General features: G+C 44.1%; 1 protein-coding gene across 1 annotated transcript; it reads right to left on the bottom strand.

Annotated features, from left to right (window-relative positions):
* Positions 1-6,329: 6,329 nt before the first annotated feature.
* Positions 6,330-14,114, bottom strand: ACRV1 (acrosomal vesicle protein 1). The gene is made up of 6 exons (XM_036277192.1): positions 14,106-14,114; positions 11,778-11,820; positions 8,984-9,052; positions 8,609-8,833; positions 7,164-7,283; positions 6,330-6,454 (listed from the first exon to the last, which is right to left on the bottom strand). The coding sequence occupies exons 1-6, from the start codon at positions 14,112-14,114 to the stop codon at positions 6,330-6,332; spliced, it is 591 nt and encodes a 196-aa protein (XP_036133085.1).
* Between the last annotated feature and the right edge of the window lie 4,935 nt (positions 14,115-19,049).

Here is a 19,049-nt window from a genome sequence, read left to right as displayed (position 1 = left end):
TTACTGTTGCACATTTTAAATATTTTTCTATATTATTCTCTACTTTCACAGCCATATTTTAATTCTTTATTGCAGAAATAAATTCTATTTTGAAAATGAATAGCAAACTCTGTGAACTTATTGATGACTAAGCTTCTCGGTGGTAAGGAATAAAAGAGTAGGGAAAAATAAGGAAGCTATAATAGAACTAGATCTGATTTCTGGTTCTTTATGTATTAGATTGACTAAGACTCTGTTCTAATAAAATTAGGTTGGGACCCTCTATTCCTATTTCGTGGTAATTTATAAAACCAATCATCTTAGTCTGAAGGCAAGGATGTATGAAATTTTATGGTTAAAGTTTATCATGTATTAATGTATATCTACTGGTAAGTTATGCTACTGCAGAATACCCATAGAGGAATAAATTTGTACTGATAAGTGGCTCCCAAGAATTAAGCCAGTAAATTTCACAAATATGAAGAAATTTTGTTCTTGATGATTGCTAGCCATTCATCCATCAGCAACTCTCAAAAACAAAGTTATCTCTGGCTTTGACCTCTCCCCTGAGCTCTGGACTTTTGTAACTACAGCCTACCTAGCATTTTTTTCTTAATTAATAGTCACCTCAAGACCCAAAACAACGTGTGATGCCTGTGCTGCACCCTGTTCCTCTCTGCTTCCCCCACCCCAGGAAATGTTACAGACAGCTTTTCAGTTGCTTAAGCCCAAACCCCAGAAATCATTCTGGATGTGATTTTCAAATTCTACATTAAATTTAGCAAATCCTATTCAATTCAAAATATACCCCACTAATATATTCAAAATATACCCCACTTTATACGTCTGCTAGTACCACTCTAGTTGAGGGCTCTGTTATCTTTTTGTATTACTGTCCTTCAACAGTTCAGAAAAGCAGTTAGAATTATCCTTTTAACATGTGAATCTGTACTCCTCCTCTGCTCTCAGTTCTCATGGCTTTTCATCACACTTCAAACAACTTAAAATTTTCTCTCTGATCTATATGGCTTCACGGGATCTGTCCTTCAGCCACCTTTTTGACCCCATGTGCTACTGCTCTCCCACTTGCTTATCCTGTTATGGCCACAGTGGCTTTGCTGCTCTGCTCACAACATAAGCACATTCTCACCTCAAGGTCTTTTCATTTGCTGTTCCCTTTACCTGGAGGACTTGACTCCCTGATACTTGTGAGGCGATGCTTCCTTCTATATCTTTACCTAGACATTACCTCCTATACAAAGTCTCTCCCTGACGTATCCAAAATGTTCCCTACCTCTGTCACTCTTTTATTTTTTATCATTGCACTTATCTAACATTTTAAGATATTTTTATGTATTATATGTCTGTTCCCTCATGGGAAGATGTAATTTTAAGCTCCTTGAGATCAAGGACCTTGTATCCCTGTGTCCATAGTGCCTTATACATTACAACATACAATAAATAGTTGTTTAATGAAGAAATAGATACTCATTTGCTCGGAACTACCCTCAAAATATATCTGGAAGCTGAACACGTCTCTCTTTTTATTGTTACCACTGTAGTTCAGACTCCATCTCTCCTCCCTGGATTTCTTAATAAGAACAAGTGTTTCTCACTTCCTCTCTTGCCAATAACACCACCCCCCACCCCACCTCCAGTCTTTCTTTACATAGGTCGTAAGTTTATTTTTTTATTTTTATTTTTTTAATCCTCATCTGAGGACATTTTTCCATTTTTTGTACAGACAGAGTGGGAGGGAGAGAGAGGAAGAGAGAGAGAGGGAAACATCGATGTGAAAGGGACACATCGAGTGGCTGCCACCCGCACGACCAACCAGGGCCGGGGACAAACTGCAACCGAGGTACATGCCCTTAGCGGGAACCGAACCCAGGCCTCTCCGGACCACAGGCTGACGCTCTAACCGCTGAGCCAAACCGGCTAGGGCGTAAGTTTATTTTTTTATCCTCACCTGAGGATATGTTTTTGTATTTATTGATTTTAGAAAGAGACAGAAACATTGATATGAGAGAGAAACATCGATTGGTTGCCTCCTTATACGCCCATACTGGGGATTGAACCTGCATCCTTTTGGTATACAGGATGATGCTCCAACCAACTGAGCCACCAAGCCAGGGCTTATGTTATTTTTTAAAAAGGTAAATGGACTGTGACACTCCCTTGCTTATAAACCTCCAGTGCTTTCCCATTGCATCAAGAATGGAATCTAGACAATATGCTCAATTAATATTTGAGAAAGGGGGCAAGAGCATACAGTGGAGTAAAGACAGCCTCTTTAATAAATGGTGTTGGGAAAATTGGACAGCTACATGCAAAAAAATGAAACTAGACCATCAACTTACACCATACACAAGAATAAACTCAAAATGGGTAAAAGACTTAAATGGGACTCATGAATCCATAAAAATCCTAGAAGAAAATGTAAGCAACAAAATTTCAGACATCATACGCAGCAGAATTTTCACTGGTACATCACCTAAGGCAATAGAAACAAAGGAGAAAATGAACACATGGGACTACATCAAACTCAAAACCTTCTGCACAGCAAAAGAAACAACTACCAAAATGGAAAGGCAACCCACTCGATGAGAGAGCATAATTGCCAATGATATATCAGATATGGGGTTAATTTCCAATGTATATAGAGTGCTCATACAACTCAACAAAAGGAAGACAAAGAACTAAATTAAAAAATGGGCAGAAGACCTAAATAGACACCTCTCCAAAAAGGACATACAAAAGGCTAAGAGACATATGAAGGAATGCTCAACATCACTAATTATCAGAGAGATGCAAATTAAAACAACAATGAGGTATCACCTCACACCTGTCAGAATGGCCGCCAGCAACAAATCATCAAAGAAGTGTTGGCGAGGGTGTGGAGAAAAGGGGACTCTAGTACACTGCTGGTGGGAATGCAGACTAGTGCAGCCACTATGGAAATCAATATGGTGTTACCTCAAAAAGTTAAAAATTGAACTGCCATTTGACCCAGTGATCCCGCTTCTAGGAATATACCCTAAGAAGCCTGAGACACCAATCAGAAAGAATATATGTACTCCCATGTTCATAGCAGCACTATTTACAATAGCTAAGATCTGGAAACAGCCCAAGTGTCTATCAGTAGACGAATGGATAAAAAAGCAGTGGTACATTTACACAATGAAGTACTATGCAGCTGTAAGAAAGATCTCTTATCCTTTGAGACGACATGGAGGGACCTGGAGAGTATTATCTTAAGCGAAACAAGCCAAGCAGAGGAAAACAAATATCACATGATCTCACTTATTTGTGGAATATAATGAACATAACAGTCTGAGGAACAGGGTAGTCTCAGAGACGTGGAACTGGGGTACAGACTGACAATCCCCAGAAGAGGGGGTGGTGGAGGAGAGATAATCCACAGAACTTACATGCATGTATGCATGAACAATGGACATGGACAACAAAGCTGGGACGGGGGGGGAGGGGGGGGAGGGTATCAGTGTGTGTGGGGGGAACATCTGTAACAAAAATAAATAAATTAAAAAAAAAAAAAAAAAGAATGAAATCTAAACTCTTTGCTCTCACTGACCTGGCCCAGATGACTCACCCTCTGTCCTCTTTGCTGTACCTTAGGTACTTTATATTTTGTACTTTATACTTATTGAGTGAGCCAAGGCTTGTCCCTGTCCAGGCTTTGATGTTTACAGCTTCTGCAGGGAACCCCTTCCAGTAGTTTGCGTGGCTGGTTTAGAATTCAACTCTCAGCCAGAATGTTTCCACTTTCCCAGTTACGATCATATTATTGTGTTTTCTTCTTAGAACTGATCACTGTCTGACATTATTTGTCTATTGTCTGTCCCCCCACCAAAGCTTAGATTTTTGTCATTCAATTTTGCCCTTGTATATCCTGTGTGTAGAGCAGTAACTGGAATACTGTAGGTACTAAATAAATATTCATTGGATAGATGAATGAATGTTGAATAAACGAATTAATTAAATGTCAGATGAGGAAAATGCCATAGAATATTGTAAGTGGAAGGTTACTAGATAGATAGTAAATAAGCTGTATCAGCAGTTGGAATTTGTGTAAAATGGTGGGAAAAGTTCAATGCAGATTTTGATAGACTAATTCGACACTTATAATTGTGTAAACATTGGCAATTGCCTCTGTAAAGAGGCTGATAATAACTACCTTTAAGAATTTTTCATCTTAAATGTTACTGTATATGAAAATTATAGTATAATTGTGTTGCACAAAAAGGCATTTAACAAACATTATTAAAAGTAATATCTGATTAACAATGGAAATTTGCCAAGTGTAGAAATGGGCAGAGAGGCATTTATAACAGTTAAAATTTTGGTGGCTGCATCAACTTATGCTGTGTGTATAGTGTGTGTGAGTGTTGAGATAAATATAAAATACACATGGTTTAACAAGCAATTGTAAAGTTAGCATCTATTTAACTACAATTTAACTGAAGAAAGATCATTTCCAGACCCTCAGAAGCCTTCCCATACATGTATTCCTCCCCAACCACAACCTATGCCTTTCCCCCAGAAGTAATCACAAAATTTATTTTTGTAATTAATACTTTCCTTGGTTTTCTTTTTCAAAAAATGTTTTTATTGATTTTTTGTTTTAGAGAGAGAGAGAGAGAAACATGGATCAGCTGCCTCCTGCATGCCCCCTGCCGGGGATCGAGCCCACAACCTGGGCTCGTGCCCTGACTGGGAATCAAACCAGGACCTCTCAGTTTATGTGACGACACTCAATCCACTGAGCTACACCAGCTGGGCTTCCCTTGTTTTTCTTTAGTTTTCTTAGCTGTTTATGCGTCATTAAATGATATGTTAGTTTTGCATGTTTTTGAACTTTATATAAATTACATTATGCTGTATGTATGTTTGTGTTTCTTTTTCTTTATATTCATGGTATTGCATGCATCAAATTCACTGATTTTTATTACTACCTAGGATGCCATTTAAGAACTTACCACCAGTAATGTATTTATTCTGCTACTGGATATTTGTATCGTTTACAATTGGATGCTGTTGTTAACAATCCTGCTAAGAACATTCATGTATATGTCTATGAGGTTCTCTAGGCCGTGGTATTTTCAGTTCTTTGCTAATTTTTTGTCTAGTTGCTTGAATTTGTTGTTTACTGCTGCTGTAACAAATTACCATGCATTGGCTTAAAACAACACAAAATTGCATCAGCCCAAGCACCAAAGGGTCCCGAGTTCAATTCTTGGTCAAGAGCACGTACCTGGGTTGCAGGTTCAATCCCCAGGGCCTGTGTCTGTCTCATCGACATTTCTCTCTCTCTCTCCCTCCGCTACTACTCCCTCTCTCTCTAAACAGCAATGGAAAAAATATCCTCAGATGAGGACTAACAACAACCCCCCCCACACACACACTCACTCAAAGTTATTATCTTACACTTTTATGAGTCTCAGTGGGTTGAGAGATAAAAGTATTAGACAATCTGTGGTAATTTCTGGTCATTTCCTTGGCTTTTCCAGTTTCTGTAGGTTGCCCATATTCCTTGGTTCACAGTCCTCTTTCTATAACTTCACAGTAGAAACAGAGGTTAAAACATCTTGAAGAATGTAACACTAAACAAGGTGGGAGGGACTGTTATAGTATTTCCACTTGCCCGTCTATGCTGAGACAGTCTGGTAACATGGTATATGAGTAAAAGATTTAAGCATTATGACCTGCCATATATTTACACAGCAACAGATAAAAAGTTGTTTTATAATATGTTGAGAGTAGACTCTTGAAGACTAAAAACTGTCAAGAACTGAAGAAAGTGTGCGTTTTGGACACCATGATAAATAGAAGGGGATGGATTTCTACAGGGATGGAAAGGGAGGGAATCAGAGAAGGACCCTCTGTTTAAGCTTATGAAAGGTATACCTACTTTGCATTCCTCTTTGTGGTCTCTGCGCTGGGGCATCCCTTCACTTTAATGAATACGGAATGGTTTAAAAATGCGTCCATTTCAGTGTGTGAAGTGAAGGACACTTAGGCTGACCCTAAGACTCACTGACAGGAAAAGAAGTCTTTCTAGAGTCGATATTCTTTAGCCATGCGGAATTTATTGAAAAACAAAAGCATGTTGGGAGATGGGTTTGGGAAACAGGGAACACAGAGGACAAAGAAAGGGTAATGGCGTGGGTAGGAGAGGAGAGAGATTTGGTCATTCTGTCTGACAGCCAGGCAGCGGCACATGTGACTAGTTGTTGACTGGAAAAGAAACTAAATATAAATTGAGCCCAGTAGGTGGATGGAGGATTTTCGCTGCCTGAGTCACAGCCAGAAGCCAGGAAGAGCATGGACTTCTAGAGCTTGTTGCAGAAAGGTTCACTCCGACAGCATATGATATGCATCCTGGTTCCATGGGAGAAGAGGCTCATAGATGGACACATGTTCTCACATCCCTGAACCATGAATTGAAGTTTTCCACCTGCAAGAAGCAGAGACAGACTGCAGTGAGCAGGAGGATTCCTCCTCCAACCGAAGCCTTCACCCTGGTCCTCAGTGTCCTCCTACGGCATGAGTGAGACCTCCCTTTCCATCTGCCTCTTCATCAGTTGCTCACTCCCTCTGTTGAGGGACCAGCAACTACAAGGGAAGTCAGGCAATGTGATTTACAGGATGGAAGTAACCAAGATCCCTTATTTTGGGGATGTGGAGTGAGTAGGAGAGTAGAGAGGTCTGGGAATATACTTGGACAGGTCTGACAACCCGTGGGCGCAGATGGTAGACACTTGTTTATTCATTTACTCAATATTTACTAAATGCCTATCATGTGCTGGGCAGTGTGCTAAGTGCTCAGAATGTATAGCCATGAACAAGATAGACACAGTCCTGAGCTTACACTCAGTGGCTCAAGGGGCAACTCGTATTTCTTTAATAAGAAGACACAGACGGTCTCCGTGCCTCCTTTTAAGACATAGGCCTGCTGGGAAGGGTCTCGACCTCTCCACCAGTAGCTGGAATTCTACTCTTAATTCCTGAAAGGATAAGATTTTCCTGAATCTCCACGTTTTGGGGAATCACAGCTGGATCTCTCCTCGTGCCTGTCCCCTCCCCCCACCCAACTACTCCCCATGAGAACTCAAGTTGGTTGACGTGTTCTCTGGCAAAGATTGCCTCGTGAAGTCCCCATGTACCTTCAAAGATCTTCTTTAACATGCACTGCTGGGAATTCTGAGTGGTACAGACACCCTCTCCACGAAGACATTTTCCTGCATCGTTCATATAAGAGCATGTGTGGCAATCTACTGCGGGGCCTGAAAAGGTAAGATAAGCCTGATAAAATTCTCTTGTGTACCAGGTATGTAGCCCTGAGTCACTCATCTGGGGAGGGATGATGGGCAACAAGTAGCCTGGATACAACACATTTCATTTCTTGGTTCTTGCTGGGGATCTGAAGGCCCTGTGTCTGATAGAGCACGTATTTTCCTCTGTACCAGAAGAAATTCCTTCATTCTTTCTGGTTCATCTATGATGTGCATCACTGATGGATCCCAAATGTCTCTCTCTGATACTGACTTTACTCCAATTCATATTCCCATTGACTTCCTGGACACTTATAATTCGATGCCCTTAAGAGCTACCATGTCTAACAATAGGAGCAAAGAAAAACTTACTACATGACTGACTCCCTTTTGTGCTCTCCACCATGCTCTCACTTACCCAAGGCACAAACAGGAGGAGTAAAATTGGACTGATAAGCTATGTTAGAATGCTCTAATTTTGCTAACCCTGTATCAGTCTCCATTTTTAAATTGACCTTTATGAGAAGGTCAGTTTGTCACAAAGGTCCTTCTCTTTGAAATACTTCCCTGTTGCCTCTTTTACTATTACCACTGCCAATTCCCTAGATAAGGAAGTATAAGAAGTGAAAAAAAATGGGGCTTTGGAGTCAGACCTAAGTTTGAATCCAAGGTTTGCTATTTTTTAACTTTGTGATATTAGTCTCACTTCTTTCATCTGAAATTTTGGGATACTCCTACTTAGGCAGTGGAGTGAAATATGAAGTATTTAAGTCTAGTGATAACTTGAGGCATCCAACTTTGGATCTTGTTTTCCTTCCTTGAACAACCCCTTTTTAGTAAGACCCAAAGACTTGCTGTTGTCCTGGGAACTTATTTCTGCACCTAACAGAGTGTCTTCATGCCGTACCTTTCGTGTTCAAACACACAAACCAAAACAAAGAGCCCCCATCTTCAGAGCTAGATATCTCTTTACAGGGTTTGCAAAGCATCCTAACATGGCCTGTTAGGAGGCAGATTTAGCGTGAAGTTCCTGAGGGTTAGTCTTCCAGGACCCCCTTCCAGGGGACCTGTGAGCATTTGTATCTATAATTTCTATGTAAAGTGAGGTTGAAGGGACTGCTGGTATCTTGTATTTGTGTTCTTTTTCTTAAAAGAGGGCCTTCCTAATTGTTTAGCCTGTAAAGAGAGTCTTTGGGAGAGCTGTTTGTGAAGTGTTTGTGAACTGTTCTTTCTTCTACACTCTTGGGTTTCTCGCTGCATTGCCTACTTGCTACCGGAAGTCAAGGACTGGCACCCGTCCAAATGTGGCTCACCTAAAACTTTGTTTGGCGACGAACTTCCTGAATCACTCGAAACCTCTTCACCCGAAGACTGTTCACTCGCAGCCTGTTCACCTGAAGCCTGTTCCCCCGAAGCCTGTTCACCTGAAGCCTGGTCACTGGAGGCCTGGTCACTGGAGGCCTGGTCACTGGAGGCCTGTTCGCTGGAAGCCTGTTCGTCGGAGGGCTGCTCACTGGAGGAGTGTTCACTTGCAACATGCTCACTCACAGCGGTGTGCTCGCCTGCAGCGTGTTTACCTGAGCCGCGTTCATTGGAGGAGCGTCCAAGGAAAGCGTGTTCGTCCGAGGCCCGCTTGTTCAAATCGTTCTTGCCTGAAGAGACCTCATATAAAGCCTCAATGTCTGAAGGGGTTGCAAGTGAAAAGGGCTCACCTGAAAATTTCTTAACTGCAGCTTGATGAACCACAGAGCCAGGGGGCTTATCAGGGTCACCTGATGCTCCTGGGACGGAGAAGGAACAGAAAAAAGATGGTGAAGGTGAATGAAAGTGTGTCTGGGGTAAAGACTACTTTCCTACGGAGTAAGGCTAATGTTGTGGGATTGCTAGGTTCCTGTGGGCCTATGTCAGGCAACTGAAGATATTACAGATATTGGAGGCAGTCAGCTAACTTACCCAAGAGACCATGAAGGACAGAGGTGTTAATGAAAAACACAGAGACCATCCCTGGGATAAAAGGGAAGAATTTTAAGATTGACAATATTAAGAAATGCACAGTGGGGGTGGGGCACTCACTCACTCATGAACCAAAACCACCTGAAGGAAAATTAATGTGCCTCCCTGACAAAGCAACATCTGGAAATGAACTCGTGCAATCGGAAGTTCATCACCAGCCCTCCCTCTAGGTCCTGTGTGGGTGAAAGGCAAGAGGGATAGAGATATAAGAGGGAGAAAGCAATTTGTTTCGGTAGCTGAATAATACTACCTGAAATTGAGGGTGGAAGATTTTAACCTTTGGATAGAATAATTTTAAACTAGAAATGACAAATATCAACCACCAAAGTGTCCTTCAACAGAGGATTGGATAAAGATGTGGTACACATACACAATGGAATACTACTCAGCCATAAGAAAAGATGAAAAACTGGTATTTGCAACAACATGGATGGACCTTGAGAATATTATGCGAAGTGAATAAGTCAGGCAGAAAAGAGCTAAGAACCATATGATTTCACTCATAAGTGGGAGACAAAACTGAAACTCATGAACACAAACAGCAAAGTGGTGGCTGCCAGAGGGAAGGGGGTGGGGTGGGGTGAAGGGGCCCTAATATATGGTGATGGAAGATGATTTGACTTTGAGTGGTGGACACACAGTACAATATACAGATCTTGTATTATAGAAACGTACACTTAAAACCCGTATGATCCTATTAACCAATGTCACCTCAATAAATTTAATTTAAAAAAAGAAAGAAATGGCCTGGCCAGAGTTGGTCAGTGGTTAGAGTGTCAGCCTGAAGACCAAGGGATCTTGGGTTTGATTCCCAGTCAAAGACATGTATGTACCTGGGTTGCAGGTTCAATCTCCAGCTCTGGTTGGGGAGCATGCAAGGAGGCAACCAATCAATGTGTCTCTTTCACACTGATGTTTCTCTCTCTCTCTCTTCCTCTCTCCCCTCCTTTCTACTCTCTCTAAAAACCAATGGAAAAAATATCCTCTAGTGAGGATTAACAAAAAAGTAAAAAGAAAAAAGAAAGAAATGACAAATATCTAATAAATCCAAACATTGTCAGAAGGAATTAAGACACCTTTATTTGGCAATTTCAAGTTCTTCCCCACACTCAATCCTCAATCTATATGGGCTGGAAACTCAAAGCAAAGTTGCTATCAATTTTATGATAAAAACATTCTTTACTTACTTATCTCTGAACTGAGATTCCGTGTGATATTTATACCTACTTCATGGAGTTGTCAATAAGATCAATTGTGATGTACCTAGTCTATTGCTAAAGTGCTCAGTTAATTTTAGTTTTCTCTCCTCCCTACCTTACATAATTAAAAGACTTTATTTTATTTATGACTTTCATTTTATTGAATGTAGCACCAAATAGAATTGGAGTTACTCTTTGATTTGACTGAATAACCTAGAGGAGGGCAAGTAGACTACTGTGACTGAGGTAGTCATAAGCTGAGAGGCATTGTAAGATCTTTGAAACTGAGGTTCTAAGACCCCAAACTACACCAGCTCAGTAAGAGTTCTGGTATTTATATATTCATTCTAGGTGATCTGCATCTTTAAAATCAATGACTTTTAGAAAAACTAGGATCTTAATATGGGGATAAAGGAAGAAGGGTAAGATTTAGTAAGGCTTTCAGTAGGTTTTTATTTTTAAAAAGTTATTACAGAATTACCTGCTTGACTGATTCTTCAATAGTTAAGAGAAGCTTTAATAAAGAGATAGTTCTGCTATAGAAAGGAAACTTGAGAAAGTACACTGATTTCTTAGTCATTCTTATAGTTTATGAGTCCCTGCTTCACCATGGGGTCAGCACATACTCCCACCTGGTAGCTACGTATCTACGTTTCTGAGTCAACCTCTGAAAATCTAAGAAAGCCAAAATCAAAATGTCTGAGAACTGCTGTTACAGGAAACAGTTTGTCATTAAACCAGCAGCTCAGAGTTCATGGCCTCTCTTCTGTGGGAGGGAGGAGGAAACACAGCCCACCATGAATTTGAGTCCTGAAAGAGGAGACACAGACAACTGGCAGCCACGAGAGAGACGTGTAGATCTCTGGCTCTCCGCCCTACTGTGTTCTGAGACAGCTTTCTGGGCACATTACGTTCCGTCTTCTTGTCTATTTCCTTGCTGCATTCACTGTGCAAGGGTCTCTTGCACTCAGCTCACTGACACAAGCCTTCACTGGGCTTGCACACAACACCTAGACTGATTTTCTCGTCTCACAGAGCATCAGCTGCAAGGACGGAGTGGCTGGAAGAAGGAGGAGCAGAACCGTGCCGAGCCAGTGGGCTCCTCTGACAGTAAAGCCATAACTAGAAGGAATCAAGTGGTTCAGGAGAGCTCAGAGTTGAACTTGTTTAGCCATTCCTGATTCTGAGTCAGATTGATTTCGGTAACTAAGATACTGATCTTCCTTCTACAAGGGCTGGAACACTTTCAAGAGGCCTCTAACAGATCTACCCAGAGCTAAGGCAGATGACTCACCGCTGGCAGATCCAAGCAGATAAAGACTCATCAGTAGGAGAAACTTCATCTGGATTTTGGGAAAGAAGGAACCCTGGTGTGGGGCCCCCGAGAGCTGTGAAGAAAAACTGTGAGCAGAAGCTCCCAGTACTGAGTCACTGCTTCTGGGAATTCTAGAACCTCAGAATCAACCCATGTTTGCTAACAATGGGTTGTGCTCTGAGGTTCTGAGGTTGGCCCCCGCAACAGCCAACCCATCAAACTGCACCAGTGCAGGCTATGTGTTTGCCACATGCGAGGTGATGTGTTGGGGCTCTCTGCCCTATTTTTAAAAATCTTATTCCCCAAATAACATATATCCTTTGTAATAAATGAAAAGCAATATTCTCTCTTCTTAAAGTGTTCTTGACAGTGAGATATGGCTGGCTGGTTATTTTCTGTTTGGTTCTCTAAATCAGCTTTTTTTTTTGGCCCCGTACCCCAGAAGGCTGACCTCTATTGACTTGATTCCCTGAGTGCTGGTTGGCTTTGGATTCGGATGATTGGCTTGAGTCACTAGAAGATTGGAGGAGGGAAATAGACACACGCACACACGCACACACGCACACGGAGTGGTTGGGAGGGAGGGAGAGAGACAAGAGAGAGAGACAGGAGAGAGAGAGACAGAGAGAGAGGGAGAGACAGAGAGTATAGAAGAGGAGGAGGAGAGAAGAGCAAGATTGAGATTGAAGTACTTGTTGTTCCTATTCCCGCCACAGTCCGACACTTTCTGGGTCTTTCTATGATGGAGTTTCTGTCAAGTGTTCTATCCTCCATGACTCCAGCTCTCAACCAGGCTATGGTAACATGTTTTTCTTCCCCTGCCCCCTAGGCCTAAGGATGATGATGGTTTCCGGCTGTGCTAAAATCTGAATACCCCAACTAACTAGTTTTCTTCCTCTCTCTCTCTCTCTCTCTCTCTCTCTCTCTCTCTCTCTCTCTTTGTCTTTCTTTCTCTTTCTGTTTCCTTAACCCTGTCCTCTTCTGTAAGTAGTCTCTTCATAAGGGTCCATAGTAACCATGGTTTTGGCAGGAAACAGATGACAAACTTAAATGTGTAACCGAAGAGAATTTACATTCTATGGGCATAGAAAAGGGATCAACAAGGGACAGGCGAAAGCTGTGCCTTGAGCTGTAACTTCTTTCCAGGGGAGCCAAGCTGAGAGGATGGATGCAGTGAGGCATCCCCTGGTATAAAGCTGGAGCTCTGTGGGGATTGCATAGCAGAGAGCCCGCAGCCTTCATCTACTTCTTTCCTGCCTGCCTCTCTTGGGCCACTGTGTTACATGTACCACTGAGTGCTAGATCAGAGTAGATGCTATTGATCCCTTTATAATGATTTGCTCAATGTTTGTTTCTTCCTTCAGACTCTAAATTCCTTGAGAGCAGGGTCCCTGTCTGAGTCACTGTTGTATCCCCTAGTACCTAGCAGCATATTTGCCACACAATATATTTTTCCTGAATGAAGGAATGAATGAATTACCTTTTCTGGGCCTCTCTCTGCCTCCATTCCAGACTTCGGGAATAAACACATCCCCTTCTCTTCTGCATTGGTTTATTTTTGTTTTTGTGTGTGTGTGTTTTTTTTTTAGATTTCACATATATGTGAAATCATATGACATTTGTCTTTTTCTGTCTGACGTATTTTGCTCAGTACAGTACTTTCTAGGTCCATTCATGTTGTTGCAGATGGCAAGATTTCATTCTTTTTTTTCACGGCTGAATCATTTTCCATAGTATATATATGCATCACTTCTTTATCCATTCATCTATGGATGGACCCTTGGGTTGCTTCCATATCTTGGCTATGATAAATAATGCTGCAATGAATATATGGATGCATATGTCTTTTCAATTTAGTGTTTTGGGTTTCTTTGGATAAATACCCATAAATGGCATTGTTGGGTTCTTTGTTGTCTCTTGTTACAGCCTTTGTTTTAAAGTCTATTTTGTCTTATAAGTATTGCTACTCCTGTCTCTAAAGTGAGTTTTTGGTAGACAGCATATGTAAGGGTCTTGTTATTTATTCAACCACCATATGTCTTTTGATTGGAGAATTTAATCCATGAACATATAAAGTAATTGTCAATAAATATGTATTTATTGCCACTTTATTATTCATATTTGTTATCCTTTTTTTCTTCTTAAAGAAGACCCTTTAACATTTCTTGTAATATTGTTTTTTGTGTGTTTTTTTTGTGATGAACTCCTTTAGCTTTTTCTTATCTGTGTATTTTTTATTTCTGACTAGTTCTTTTATATGTTTCTATCTCCATTTTTATCTTCCTATCTCTTTGTTGAAGTTCTCACTAAGTTCATCTCTTCTTCCCCTAAGTTCATTGATCATCCTTACAACCAGGGTTTGGAAATCTGGATCTAGCAGATTGTTAGTCTCCGTTTTGTTTGGTTCTTTTTCTGGAGTTTTGTTCAGTCTCCTCATTTTGTGTGCCTCCCTGTGTTTATTCTATGTATTAGTCAGAGCTGCTATGTCTCGTGGGTTTGGTAGAGTGCACTTTTATAGTGGATGCCCTGTAGGGCCCAGTGAGGCAACCTGCCTGGTCATCCGAGCTGGGTGCCCCAGGTATGCCTCCATGTGGCCTGTGTACACCCCCCTGTTGTAGTTGAGCTTCGATTGCTGGTGGCACCTCAATGGGAGGGATTGACTTCCAGGACTGGCCATGATTAATATGGAGGACCTGCTGGGCAGGGGCCAATTCCGCGGAACAGAGCTTGCTTCACCCCAAGGAGTCCACCCCATGAGTGTGTCAACTTGCAGAGGTGATTGGGTGGTGCTCCAGCGTGTATGAAGCTGTCCACTGGGTATGCTGGCTCTGGGGCTTCCTGGGAGGTACAGGCCAAGATTAGCTTCTGCCTGTGCCCTGCCCAGGGCCACCAGCATGAGCTACAGAAAGAGCTGCAGATGACTGCTACTTGTGCTGGGCTTGGAGGTGCCCAGGAGAAGCCAAGCTGGGAACCAAGGCTGGCTGCCGCTAGTGCCAGGCCCAGGGTCGCTTAGCCAGAGGTACAGGGCATGCCAAGGCCCGCTGCTTCTGTTTGGGGTTTGTGAACCTTTGAGAAATTTTAGGAAAGTCCAAAGCAGGAGTCCAGACAGGCCACTTGTATGGAAAAGCCCCTGGAAATGGCTTGGGTGGGCAGATTCTCAAAGAATTGCCAGGGCAGGGCTAACAGTGTTAGCAGGTTGATTGAGACACATATACGAGGTGCCACCTCTGTAGGGGAGGGAAGGCCCAGCAGAGGAACGATGGCCTTTGCCAACACGGTCTGGGAGAAGCTGCCCCTCTAGCCCTCGCCCCAGTGCCAGATAATTCAGTTTCTCCTCATATGTCCCTGGTGCCTTTCAAGCCGCTGTCCGAATACTGGAGCTCAGCACGGGGTGTGAGTAACTCCATGCGTGTAGGACCTTGACGAGGAATGCCTGAGACTCTAGAGCCCTCTGTCTCACTCAGCCCCAGTCCCTGCTGATGTTACAGTCAGGAGGTGTTGGAGCCTCTCTTCCTGGCATCAGAACTCTGGGCTGGGGGCTCCGTGTGAGGCTGGGACCACTTGTTCCTTAGGGGAACCTCCACAGCTGGGATATTCCTTCCTATTGTTATTTTTATTTTTTACACCACGTACAAGTGTGCAACCAGCCTGTTCTGCATCTCTGTCCCTCTTACCAATCCCGCTGTGGCATTTTCTGGATATCCTTGTTTATAAGACTTCTGTTCAGCTAAATTTCAGGCAGTTCTGAGTGACGGCTATTCTGTAGTTTAGTTGTAATTTTGTGGTTGTGGGAGGATTCGAGTACCACATTTACCTATCCATCACCTTGATGGGAAGCCCATTACCTGTACTTTTAAGGGCATTTAGTTCTATTGTATGTGAATGCTGGAAATACTACACAATGTATGCAATCTTTTGTCTGTACTTGTCACTGATTAAGGCTGTCAGCAACCTTTACTGTACAAGGGACCGCACGGCCCCCAAGCCCTGGAGTTCTGCCACCTTTGTGCCAAGCTCAGTTCTTGCCCTGAATGTTCCCCGAGGCTGCAACCCTGGTGCTCAGGACTCTGCCATCCCTGGGTGCAATTGTAGCTGTTTCTCCTTTTACTCCTTGGGATTCTACCAGGGAGCCAGGCTACCTTCTTGTCATTGAGGACAAGGAGGAGAATTAACAAACAGCACACAAAGTATGCCGTGAAATGACCAGCGTGCACACCTGTTCTTACATTTACGTCATGTAACAGAGAAAAGGATTGCAGGGAGTATGGGCAACACAGGGCTAGCTGGGAGGATCCTTAGTTCCCAGAACTCAGGAAAGAGGAAAGATGTGAGGCAGAGATTTCAGGGGCACCAGCAAGGCATCCTGGTTATCAAGAGGGTGTGGGAGTCGTTGCTGGGACTGCAAGGCCACATTGGGGGTGGGTGGATCTGGGGTGACACTGCTGGGATCAGAGCTGAGTGACGTGCGTATTCCTTAATGAGTCTCCCCTTGGGGCCTGGGTTGATCCTGCAGCAGCCTGGGAGGAACTGAATTCCTGCCTCCGTCATTTTAATAAATATATTAAAATGACGCATGCTCTCCCAACCTAGGAGACATGTCATCTGCCCCCAATCCCGTGTCATGTTGAGTCCCTCAGCACCCCACAGACGAGAGTGGGTCTTGTCTGTCTTTCCACTGCAGGAAGGAGGTGGGGCAGCCCGAGATCTGGGGGAGCTCGAGTGACTGGGCCCTCGAGAAGGAGAAGCTGCAGAGAGTGGAGAAAAGAACACCCTAGGCCTGTGCGAAGCAGCCGGTGCAACCCGTCCCCCGTCCGGGGTGGGGCTAAGCGGAGTCCCAGAAGAACAATTTACTCAGAACCTTATTTTTAGCAGATGACAAAAATTTATTTCTACACTCTAAGAACGGGATGGAGCCGAGGAACCAGAAAGTGCAGGTTTATTGAGGGAAATACCTGCCGGGCAGCCTCCAAGAAGAGCCCAGCAGCCTGTTCCAGCAGCAGCGGTCAGTGCAGACCAAGGGTTTTTAAACTTAGGGCTGGGGTGGGGGCTGCCCGCCGAGGGGTCGCGGTGTCCTTGATCGGTCGGGGCTGGGGTCTTTCCCAGAGTTGTTCTTCTCGTGGAGCGGCTGTTTAGGTTTGGGTGGGGGTTCAGGACACTGCTCCGCCTGGCCGGAGGGATAAGCTTTGGTTTCCTGGAACAAGGGGCTTGGGGCGAGGTTAAACAGTAAGAGGCTGGGGGTAGTAATATGGAAGTTAAAGTTAACATACACCAACAAGAAAGAACAGATGCACCCCTATGTTCATAGCAGCACTATTTACAATTGCTAAGATCTGGAAATAGCCCAAGTGCCCATCAGTGATGAGTGGATAAAAAAGGTCTGGTACATGTACACAATGGAACACTATGTAGCTGCAAGAAAGAAAGATCTCTTATCCTAAGTGAAACAAGCCAAGCAGAGAAAGACACATATCACATGATCTAACTTATATGTGGAATATAATGAACAAAACAAACTGATGAACAAAATAGAACCAAAGACATGGAAGTGGGGTGCAGACTGACAAACCTCAGAAGAGGGGGTGGGTGATGAAGAGATAAACCGCAGAACTTATATGCATGTATGGGTAACCAATGGAGTAGACAACAAGGCTGGGGACAGGGCGGGGGGGGGGGGGATTGGGAAGAGGGTGTCAATGGGGGAAAAAGGAGAAACATCTGTAACAAAAACAAATTAATACAAAAATTATTTCTGATGAAACATATCCATTCAGTTCGTAATGTGGAACTGGGGACCTTCCGTGTCTAAAGGAGCCACATCTCTGGCAGCAGGAATCTGTCTTCTGGTGTTTGAATAGCCTTGGCCTCGCTCCCATTGGCTGCTCCTTCCAGCCTGTTATATATAAAGCTGGACAGATACACAGGGGTGGGTGCCTGCAGGTCTGTCTTACCTTCTGCTGCTCCCTGGTCCTGGGTCAGGGATGGGTACCCGTCTTCTGCTGCTGCTGGGCCTCTCCTTGCTTTGGGGCTCCCTGCAAGGTGAGTCCCTCTGGGGCATCTGGGAGGACCATGGGTACCGGTGTAGGTGAGCAGACTCACTGGGGGGCTATGGATTGAGGGGGAATGGGGAAGTGAGTAATAGGCACAGGACCTACCCTTAACCTGAGAGCTGGTCACAGCCCTCATGACACCCTCTCCCCTCCCCTCTGCCTCCTCTCCTTCGCCTCTTCCACGCGGCCCCTCTGCCCCTCCCGTCCTCACCCCTCAGTCCTCACTTCACTTAAGCCTCCACCTCCCTCCCAGCTCATCTCTAACCTCTGGTACTCCCCACTTCTTCAGGCTTTCTTGCTGAGAGCCCTACATTGGGGTCGAAAGGGAGCAAAGAAAGCTTTTTGTCTGTGGACTGTGATGTGGGGTCAGGCAGACTGTGGGCTAGGACTTGACCTTCCGCCAGCAGCACAGTCCACAGCTGGGAGTTGAGGGGCATCCTGTCTGTACCTGAGCGCAAACCCTGCCCCCAGGCACGCATGCCTCCTGCCAGGTCCCTGGGGGTGGGAACCGGCACTGTGGGCTGCTGGGCTGAGGGTGTGCTCCCTCCCTGAGCCGCAGGGAGCCTGGGCCCCCAGAGCCTCATTGTGCTGGTGTTGACTTTTCAGCTCTGACCTGTTTCAAGTGTGATCTAGTCCGTGCCAGTGGGGTTTGCGAGAGTGGGGGAGGCGTCTGCCAGACTGGACACAGCCAGCGGTGCTTTCTGAAGAAGGTGTATGCAGGTAGGGGCCTGAGGTCTCCCGAACTTTGCCGACTTTGATGGAGGGGACTCTCTCAGGAGCCCTGGGGGCAGAAGCAGAGAGTGGAGAAGTTTTTTTTCCCCTAAAAAGTTGGGGAAGTGTCGGGATCTGATGCTGGACCGGCGCCATGGACCAGACCAATAGATTTGTCAGGCGAAAAGGTGCTTGTGGAGGGGTCCCTGGGTCCTTGTGTAGTCCCCATACATACTCGGGGGTGACAGGAGTGGACTATACAAATCCTACTGGAGCTTGTTTGTGGTACCGATTTGGGAACTGGAGGCATTGGTGAGGGCAAGATTAGAGGCTGGGGGAGGGCAGCCCAGCAGGGGCCCACTCATCCAACGGGGGCCGATGTCCCTTCCTACCTGGCAGTCTGACTTCTCAGAAGAATGTGCTGTTTGTTTCTCTCCATTCACTGAACCACTTATTTTTTTCTTTGACAGATTTTCATATTTTACCTCTTATG

The sequence above is a fragment of the Molossus molossus genome, unplaced genomic scaffold (assembly GCF_014108415.1).
Source record: "Molossus molossus isolate mMolMol1 unplaced genomic scaffold, mMolMol1.p scaffold_m16_p_22, whole genome shotgun sequence".
Lineage (NCBI taxonomy): Eukaryota > Metazoa > Chordata > Mammalia > Chiroptera > Molossidae > Molossus > Molossus molossus.
This window is presented reverse-complemented; position numbering and strand designations above follow the sequence as displayed.